The sequence below is a fragment of the Rutilus rutilus genome (genome assembly GCF_951802725.1).
Source record: "Rutilus rutilus genome assembly, chromosome: 16".
Classification (NCBI taxonomy): Eukaryota; Metazoa; Chordata; class Actinopteri; order Cypriniformes; family Leuciscidae; genus Rutilus; species Rutilus rutilus.
In genome coordinates this window covers 21,509,983-21,520,232 of record NC_140224.1, presented here as the reverse complement: position 1 = coordinate 21,520,232, position 10,250 = coordinate 21,509,983, and the positions used below count along the sequence as shown (strand labels likewise).

General features: G+C 34.8%; 2 protein-coding genes across 3 annotated transcripts in view; one reads left to right on the top strand and one right to left on the bottom strand.

Moving 5' to 3' along the window:
• The first annotated feature begins 2,869 nt into the window (after positions 1 to 2,869).
• On the top strand, positions 2,870 to 7,183 carry nme2a (NME/NM23 nucleoside diphosphate kinase 2a). Of its 2 annotated transcripts, none has more exons than XM_084434351.1 (5): positions 2,870 to 2,949; positions 3,524 to 3,656; positions 4,762 to 4,863; positions 5,010 to 5,122; positions 6,426 to 7,183. In XM_084434351.1, the coding sequence occupies exons 2-5, from the start codon at positions 3,528 to 3,530 to the stop codon at positions 6,541 to 6,543; spliced, it is 462 nt and encodes a 153-aa protein (XP_084290477.1). In that variant the 5' UTR covers positions 2,870 to 2,949; positions 3,524 to 3,527; the 3' UTR covers positions 6,544 to 7,183. The 2 variants fall into 2 exon arrangements, with proteins under 2 accessions (XP_084290477.1, XP_084290476.1); XM_084434350.1 differs by lacking the exon at positions 2,870 to 2,949 and adding an exon at positions 3,258 to 3,450 and having other exon boundaries at positions 6,426 to 6,779.
• A 1,208-nt stretch (positions 7,184 to 8,391) lies between these two features.
• The window catches only part of LOC311306101 (CASK interacting protein 2), a 71,489-nt gene continuing 69,630 nt past the window's right edge, over positions 8,392 to 10,250 (bottom strand). The window contains exon 22 of the mRNA XM_084434295.1: positions 8,392 to 9,758. Within this exon, the coding sequence (XP_084290421.1) occupies positions 9,662 to 9,758 (97 nt within the window). The 3' untranslated portion in view covers positions 8,392 to 9,661. The remainder of the gene's footprint in view (positions 9,759 to 10,250) is intronic.

Below are 10,250 nucleotides of genomic sequence, written 5' to 3'. Positions count from 1 at the left end.
TCTACGTTTTTTAAGCAGTTTTAATTTGATAAACATGACACAATATAACATGACAACGACATAAAAAGAGTGTTTACTGTTATAATAAACTGATTTGAGAGCTTTAGAGGAACTAAAGGTGTTCGAATAAACACGAAACACACGTGATCGTTGTCATGCGGTGAATCCGGCCAATCGTGGAACAGCTGTGTCGTCATCAGCCCACGTGCAGCCCAGTGCAGCCGCTCTTGAGAAGCTGCGCTGGCTGAGTTCTCCGGCTACTCTCGAATTGCTCTCGTGGTACTTTGATGGCATACGTCACAGTCACGTGGCGTCGGCGCTGTATCAAGTCGGACAAAATTTCTAACCGGCATGCACTGCTTTAAGTCAGCCGCCGATCGGTCTGCGCAGAGCTGCATGAAGTCGAACAAGCCTTTTGTTTTTGATGCGCTGTACTGTAGCTGAGCTGTCTGGCCAATCAGAGCAGAGTATATCGCGGAAAGGAGGGATTTAGAGAGATTGATTCATTCGACGAGTCGTTTGAGAGTCATTGAAAATGTGATGATGTGCAAATGTATATTATGAGGAAATTAAACCGTTTTTTTCTACCTTTGATGCATGCAAACATGTTGTAGGAGACTCCACAACAACATTAGGAAACTTTAAAATAGCATAATAGGGGCCCTTTAATATTAATTCATATTTTAAAAAAAAATTCCAAACAAAATAATTCATGCAAAGCAAGAAATGTTGGTAACACTTTCATTAGTTAACATTAGTTAACTACATTAGTTAGCATGAACTAATAATTAACTGCATTTATTAATCTTTATTAATGTTATTTCAACATTTACTAATACTTTATTAAAATCTTGTTAACATTAGTTAATGCACTGTGAACTAACATGAACAAACAATGAACAGCTGTATTTTTATTAACCAACGTTAACAACAAATGCATTGCCCATGGTTAGTTCATGTTAGTTAATACATTAACTAATGTTAACTATAATGAACCTTATTGTAAAGTGTTACCGAAATGTTATTGTAAAGCCCATACCTAATCAATATACATTTATTTTGACATAAGCCCCCCCAAAAAAATGTTGGGGATTTTTAGTTTTACAAAATTTCACCAGATGAAACATAAGCTAAATTAACTATGAAAGTAGAATGCTCAGTTAAGCTAAAACAAAAACAAAACAAAACGTTTAGTAAATGTTTAATTTAGTTTACTTTCTATAAATAAAGACAACCTCAAAATAACTTATTGCTTATTGTGATGTCTTTTTTAAAATATAGGCTACATCACATCAGTATTCTGATGGTGTCTGGTGTTCATTTTTCTGTTGGGAGTATTATTTGCTTTTAGACAAATTGACCTAAAATGGGTTTAAACCAGACAACACGGTTTTCGATTAGACCAATATAACAATGCACTTATATAAATGTGGTTGTTTCATTTTTTTCAGTGTACACTTATGAGCAATGAACACTCTTTTCCACACTCTTGCTTTTCATTTTTTTGTCAGTGTGGTGCACTATACTATAGGCCTATTTAATAGGACTGAGAACCCTCCAGGCTCTTTTGTACAAAGCTGAAGTTGAACTGCCTTGCGTGCCTTCACTACAAGTTTTCAAAAGACTGTCAATTAATAGTGATATAAAAACAACAGCCAAAAGTGCCACTACACTGTGCATGTATTAGACACTGGCACTGTTGCATAAAACATTTAATGGAACTGTGTAAAAGAGTATGTGAAGTAACTGGCATTACTGCAGTGCAGTGATTCCCTGCATGAGGATGATGCTGAATCTGAGCAGAGATTTAATGCATAATTCTTATCTGCACAGATGGTCTAATGGGTCCCAAATCTTACACCATCTAACTTCCACCATGGATATATGTTCTAGATGGAGATAATGGCCATGTGCAGGAAATACGTTAAAACGTTGTGGCTTAACTGGAGCTGTTAAATTAGTGCTCAGAGTATAAATTGCTTTATATGCACTTAACGAATCAGATATTTTCTGATGCTCTAATGTGCTTTTCAGTTATTGCATGATGAATTTTAATATGCAGTTAGAATTACTGTAACTCATTAGAGCTCCATTGAAAATAGTGTTAGCATGAAGCTAAATTTACATTAATTGAATAACTGAATCTTTTATATTATTCATGCATTTATAAACAGGGACACATACAGAATCATACTCTTATGGGGGAGGGAATACAAACAAAACAGAAGGGGAAAATGTAGAAGAAAAGAGAAATTAAAAAGAGAAACTTTTTTTAAATTATAATAAAATACTTTGATTAAAATTCATTAAAATATACATTGAAATGTAAACGAATATATATAATCTTTTGAAAATATTTAAATGTAAAAAGTTCTTATTTTCATTATAATCATTTATTAATAATTATAATATATATATATATATATATATATATATATATATATATATATATATATTTACTTATTATTTAAAAAATGATGTCTGTAAATGTAAAAACTATTGATGTATTAAACCTACTCTGAGAAATGTTCACTGCTGGAGTAAAAAATGTGACAACAAGCACCATCCCCCCTATTTATTTACAATCTATCCTAAGACTTTTAAGATACAGATGTAGTGTTGGTGGACATAATATGAAATGATGCACAGAAAGATGTGTTGTCTTTTTAAAGTTTAAATAACTTTATCTTGGTGGGGGGGGGAAAACAATCCAATAATTATTCATTATTAATTCATAATTGCGTAAAATCAAGCAAGATTTGTTAAGGACTTGTTAATGTTTTGAGTATCATTTGGATTCCATCGCAACAGATTAAAAATCACTGCATGCGCGAGCACTGAATCAGTCTCCGCCCACCTCTATAAAACACTAACTGCAGATGGTCATGGATTAGTGAAAGAACTCGCGCGAGGTATCAACATCACACTCGTTGACTGTCGTCAAAGAAAGTAAGAAAAATATTTTCACTGTGTTTTATTGTCGTGTTTATTTGACAAAAGTTTAATCTTACAAATGAAATAATGACAATGCTGAGATGACATGCTGCTGCACACGCGCAGATCGGTTGTTTTACATTCCCAATTATAAATCTCCTGAATAATAGTTTAATAAAAGTTTCAGTTGAAATGGAAATTCGAATGAAATTATGATTTTATATGACTTCGGCCTTTTATTTTAGAATAGATTTGGCTAAATAAAGTTTGTTAACATGAAAAGGTGATTAGATAACATGCTGGGGGCAGGAAGCAGGATGCTTGAGGACAGCGATCAGATCAGATCACTAGTCACGATTTAAGCAGCCAGTTACAGTTACAGTAAGCCGTCAATACAGGTCAAGACAGAAGGATCTTCCCCTGTCACTTGAAATGTAACTTAGTGATGGGGTCAGGGGTTTCATCAACGAAACCCCCATCCACACCTCCAGCCCCGTGTGATAAATGTGGGACGACGTAAGTTTCAATGCAGTTCTGTCAGCTGCTGTTTTTCGTGTATGTTTTACCGGTATTTATTTTTTCATTTTAGCCCAATGTCTGGAAACGAGGAGCGCACTTTCATTGCCATAAAGCCTGATGGAGTGCAGAGGGGACTTATCGGAGAGATCATCAAGCGCTTCGAACAGAAAGGGTTCAAATTAGTTGCTATGAAGTTAATCCAGGTAAATTAAATTAACCTTTTTGATCTCAATAGTTTGTATTGGACTTGCATTTTAACAGCCAAACAGTGCTAAAGAGGGCGTCGAGATTAAAGGGATTGTTCGCTCAAAAACGTCATCGTTTAGCCTACTCAAATTGTTCCAAAACTGTATGAATTTCTTTCTTCTGTTGAACACAAAAAGAGATGTTTTAAAGAATGTTGGTAACCTGACAATTGGCGACACCCATTGACTATGACTTCTACACGATTTCAACAGAAGACTCATACAGGTTTGGAATTTGAGGTTGAGTAAATTATTACATAATTTCCATTTTTGGGTTATCCCTTTAATGGCGGTTACATGCAGGTTATAACATTAGTTTTATTTGTGGATGTATTGTGCAATGCGAATGTAACAAAAATGCAAGATTTGTTTTTTTTATTTCTACATTATTTCAAATATATATTTAAACATTCTGTTATTTCGACATTCTGTATATTTAGAAAAAAATGCCACTGAAAATAAATTATATATATATACACACATGATTTTAAAATATATTATATTTTCTAATGAATGTTTATAATATAAACTATATAGGTTTCTATATTACTTAAAAGAACGGAGCAATACAAACTTTATATATTTTTGATTTAGAAAGCTCTATAGAAATATTATAAATATTTCTAACTTGACAAAAATAAGTTCTATTATGTAAATATATATATAATATTTTCTAGTTAATGATTTAAAAAAATATTAGAATTTTTATATAATTGTATTAGAATTGCAATTTAATTTGATTCTCTTATTGTTACATTTTTATTATATTACTTAACAGATTAAAAACGTTATATATTTTCGAAAACTCTATTTTTAGTGTGAGGGAACTTGAACTCTCTCAGACATGCACTTGTTTTAGGGGTTAAACCAATTACTAGTTCCTTGTGGTCTGCAAATATATATATATATATATATATCCTCATGTGACTCTCGTTACAGTAAACATGACCACAAAATGAAGATTTTGTCATATAAAAAAAACTCAAAGGGGGATGTGGGATTAACGGACCTTTAATTCACAAAACTTTCTCCGCTGCTGTATTTTTGCTTGTCTTTAATGCAGGCCGATGAGGATCTTCTAAGACAGCACTACGGTGACCTAAAGGACCGGCCGTTCTTCCCTGGGCTTGTCAGTTATATGTCCTCTGGCCCTGTGGTTGCCATGGTAAACCCATTTATATTTATTTTCCCCAGAGTGCAGCACTAAGGCACTTTGAATTTAATAATGTTTATCCCTTATTGCTAATAAATATTCTTCATACATTTCATGAAGTTGACTATACTAATGTTATTTCCGTGATATATTTTTAGGTGTGGGAGGGTTTTAACGTTATTAAAACCGGTAGAGTAATGCTCGGCGAGACTAATCCCATTGACTCCAAGCCTGGGACTATCCGAGGTGACTTTTGCGTTCAGGTTAACCGGTAAGATCTCATACTGTATTCTAAAATTACATTTTGATGACTTTGTTTTAAAGTGCTATTCTAAAGGTTCCTAATTTTGTTCTCCTATAATAGGTTTACATACATCCAAGGTCAAAAAACACTTGCATTTTCTCATAATATACATTGTATATCACTTCATTTTGAAGAGTCTGAAAATCTGCCTGGACACAATTGTGCGAAAATCGAGCCGAGATCTCACAAAAAGCCAATTGTCTCATCATAACAGACTGATATGCATTTGTATGCACAAGATTTGGTACTTGTTCAAAGGTTACATGCAATTTGTAGGATGGTTTGTATTTATTTGTGAAATATTATCTAGGCTCATTTATGTATATTTGTAAAACACAAAACACCGGCGATTTGATTTCGCCCTGCAGCTCACATTTTTCTATCCTGCTTCCGTTACAAATCTGCGGGGACCAATCACAAACTGGCTTATCCACCTAGCGCGCTATTGGCTCGTTTAACACGATGACGATAGAGAAGCGACGGCAAGCAGTCTCTCGCTCGACCGTCAATCCAATTCCTTTTAACCTCTCGACGATGCTACATGGCGTCTTTAGATTAGCAAACAAATCGCTCGAGTGGGTGTAAATACCACTTACTTTCATGTTTTTTTTTTGCACAACCTGCAAAAATCGCTCGATGCCATCGCTGCTTCTGCAAACCCCTGATCAATGCTACAAACCAACACGTTTGTTGACACATTTCCTGTCGCTCTGCAAAGTACGTCACCCGGATCGTTGGTCTGATTGGTTGAAGGACTATCCAATTGCGTACAGAGTCATTTGAACTATGCCCGTTGATCACGCCTCTTGTGCAGTAGAAAATACAGAGCAGACTCCCCAGACTAATGTTCAATCTTAAAAGATTGAGCTTGGTCTGGTGATAGCCAGACTACTTTGTACTTGCATATTAGCATACTTTGTACTAATATTAAAAATATTAGGCAGGACAACGGTTTTCAACATTGATAATATAAGAAATGTTTCTGAAAGATCATGTGACACTGAAGACTGTAATGATGTATGTAATGAGTTATGATGCTGAAAATTCAGCTTTGTCATCGCAGGAATAAAATTTGAACATTTTAAATGGTAATATTTCACAATATTGCCGTTTTTACAGTATTTTCGTTCAAATAAACGCAGCCTTGGTGCGCATAAGAGACTTCAAAAACATTACAAACATTTTAACGACCACTAACTTGGATGCATCTGTCACTTTCATTTATTTACCTGCACTAGTTTTTGCTGACATTAAATTGCTTTGGCTTCAGGAACATCATTCACGGCAGTGATTCTTTGGACAGTGCCAACGCTGAGATCAACCTGTGGTTCAAACCAGACGAGATCTGTGACTACACCAAATGTCAGCACAGCTGGATCAATGGCTGAACACGTTCTTTTTCTGCACATTTCTCCCTCTCTGGAGTTTCTGCTTTGATTCAGTTCTTTTTAATTTGTCCCCCCCAATGTTTCTGGTGCTTGTCTTTACAATAAAACAAGAAATCCTGTGAGTTCAAGGGACACTTTCAATGAGTTGGTACTATATTATAAAACAAAAGCTCGAGCCATGACGACACAAGTCATGTAATTCAAGGATTTATTAAACATAATACTTCAAGTAGTTCAAATGGATGAATTAGAAGCCTATTTATACTTACGGTATGGTACTCGTGGCCCCATTCAGGCAAAGCAACGAACCATGTGTCTGTTTTTTGACAGAGCAATGCCACATGAAGCACTGCAGAAAGGAATGAATTTGGGGAAATAAAGTACACAGTGCTCATTTAAATGATACTGTAGCACCAGCAGTGCTGTTTTCATAAAGTCCATTAAAATATCATTATGCCACATAATACAAAATATACAGAGCGTGCAGAATTATTAGGCACGTTGATTTTCTGATCATATTTTATTCCCAGGAACTTTTTGCCAATTCCAAACCATATTAATCTTAATAACTACTATTAATTTTGTATTTAATCATTTATAAGTGATATATAATTGTTCATGAAGGCTGGAAATGAAAAATGTCTTATTTTCAGGTGTGCAGAATTATTAGGCAAGTTTTCTATTACAGATAAAATAAGCCAAAAAAGAGATTTAACTCAGACTGAAAAGTCAAAAATTATTAAATCCCCATGAGAAGAATGCAATACTAATGCAATATTAGAGATTGCAGTTAAGGGATGACCATTGGACAGTGAAATACTCAATGGGTCAGCAGGGTCAGACAAAAACAGGTGGAGAAGAAAAGGTGAAGAATTAAGTGTGAAATCATCAGGAACCCTTTAGTCTCCAGCGCCACCATTTTCCAGAACTGCAACCTACCTGGAGTCTCCAGAAGTGCAAGCTGTCAGGGTCTCAGAGACTTGGGTTAGGTAAAGAATCCTAAAATGAACCCCCTCTTAATAAGAATCACAAGCTGAAGTGTTGTTAAATACATGAAGACTGTTTTTATAGGCTTTGTAGACAGACAGATTGAGAGTGACTCTTGAAGGACCAGCACCACATCCTCTTCTACCACTATTTGAAGAATTCATCTTCTAGAATACGTTTTAATAAGTTTTGGGAGATCATTTTTAGTCCATCTCTGCAAAACGGACTTCAGGGTAGGAGATGGACTAAAATAAACTCCAAAAACGTATTAAAACGTATTCTAGAAGATGAATTCTTCAAAAAGTGGTAGAAGTTCTGGAAAATGGTGGCGCTGGAGACTAAAGGGTTCCTGATGGTTTCACACTTAATTCTTCATTCTTTTGCAGTTAACATGTGTCTTTTCTTCTCCACCTGTTTTTGTCTGACCCTGCTGACCTAATGAGTATTTCACTGTCCAATGGTCATGCCTTAACTGCAATTTCTAGTATTGCATTAGTATTGCATTCTTCTCTTGGGGATTTAATAATTTTTGACTTTTCAGTCTTTGTTAAATCTCTTTTTTGGCTTATTTTATCTGTAATAGAAAACTTGCCTAATAATTCTGCACACCTGAAAATAAGACATTTTTCATTTCCAGCCTTCATGAACAATTATCACTTATATCACTTATAAATGATTAAATACAAAATTAATAGTAGTTATTAAGATTAATATGGTTTGGAATTGGCAAAATATTCCTGGAAATAAAACATGATCAGAAAATCAGCGTGCCTAATAATTCTGCACGCCCTATAGAATTCCAGATTGCTACTTAAAAAAAAAAAAGAAAAGAAAAGCATGCAAGAACAGGATGCTCTGGTCTTCTCGCAGATTTTTGAACAATGTAGTTTACATCAGACAGTTAGAGAAAGTCTCTTTCAGTCAAGTACTGGTTGTTTTACCAGTGTACAGTACATGCAGAAATAAATTGATACAATAAAATATACATAGTACATACAACTACATAAATGTTGTAAAAGTGCACAAGATTCACAGAAGTGAATAGCCGTTTGAGACTTTAAAGCTCCATTTGAACACTTCTCGTCCCCTAGTTTGGTGATTTTTTTGTGTTTTAACCACATGGGCCCCTGTTTATTAAAATGTAAGTTCCCTTTTGGTCAGCCGAGCCAAAAAAATGTAGTGCTTTGCAGTTTCTAGTTTTGCCAGAATGACAGCATTCACAAAGAGGGACTGTCCCTTTTTAACCTGACAAAGCAAATAAATTATCATTCTGGTACAAAAATATATAATAGATGTAATCCATACAATGTTTTCTCTTTCCCAAAACACAACAGTTGTCAAAATATACTATGGCTCTATTATTTTGTTAAGAAGTGTCAGTTTCTTAACATTTTAAGATCTAGTTAAGCAAAGGTTTAAACAGACACTGCACAGTGCAACTACAAATATACTGTACAACACTGAATCTGTTGGCAGGACATAAAGTTTCATTATAGTAACTATAGTAACATACTTGGTCCATGAGGTTTGGGTCATTACACAATGATGATGTCCGCTGAGCAGTTTTCTTATGTTTTGATCAGTTGTATTATTGCTTACTTTTGAACCGAATAAAGGATCCTCCAGTCTACAGAAAACACAATTGAAGAGTGATAAGTCTCAGAGCACTTGAAACAGAGATCTGGTTGTATCTCACTTAGATTTTACACCGTATATCCATTTGCTAGAGGCCAACTGTGAGTCTTGATCTGAGCACAACAGGAAATTAAAAGTGTCTCTGTGGGAAGAGCTTTAGTACAGTAGAGCTGAACAGTAAGTGCTTACATTCTGCAATCTTCACTGCAGATATCCTGTCCGAGCAAACCGAAGATGCAGAAAGCAACATTTTGGGATAAGATTAGAGATGTGAAAGTGGATCTTTTGTGGAAATTTGAGGCAGGATCCACCGCAGTTCATTGCAACTAGTATCTTAAATTAGCGAATTTAATTCAACTGTTAAAACCAATACTTGTAAGCAGGACCACCAAGGTGTGTTGTAAACAAAGTGTGAGAAGTTGGACATTGCATGTCTAAATCATCCAGAAGCTCGCATGTGAAGGCCCCATGCAAAGGTTATAGGAATTACAGTAAGTCAATCCAACATGGCTTCCAGCTGGTCAGCAAGATCATCGAACATGTTCCCTATATCATCAAGAATGTTCCCAGCTGACTTCACTGTGTTAATGCCCCTGAGAGAAAGAACAAAACAAAACAAAAACAAGGTTGAGAAGGTTTAATATGGAGGTATTGTGAGTGTATGTCTTAACGTCCCCCTGTAGTCAATCATTTTATCCCTTAAAACTAATTTTTGATCACCAAAACTACATATTTAAAGTTTTTTCCTGTAATTTTTTTTTATATGTGCCTTAAATAGCTTGAATTTAACTCTACATCATTTAGTATTCGTAGAAACATGAATATGCAAATGAGCCCCGCCTTCACTCACTCATACAGGCTCGTCTACAAGATGTATCAGCATGTTAATGAGTTTTATGATGTAAGAAACTTTTAATGAGAAAATACTCAGCAATGGTGTTGAATTTGCACATGGTTCGGTAACACTTTACAATAAGGTTCATTAGTTAACATTAGTTAATGTATTAACTAATATGAACTAAACATGAGGAATACATTAGTTACTGTATTTGTTAATGTTAGTTAATAAAAATCCAGCTGTTCAT

Bases quoted from the DNA above. Each gene is read 5' to 3' on its own strand.
- nme2a (XM_084434350.1), top strand. From the start codon at position 3,380: ATGGGGTCAGGGGTTTCATCAACGAAACCCCCATCCACACCTCCAGCC. The intron at 3,451-3,523 runs GTAAGTTTCAAT...TTTTCATTTTAG, and splicing joins TGTGATAAATGTGGGACGAC to CCCAATGTCTGGAAACGAGG. The intron at 3,657-4,761 runs GTAAATTAAATT...TCTTTAATGCAG, and splicing joins TTGCTATGAAGTTAATCCAG to GCCGATGAGGATCTTCTAAG.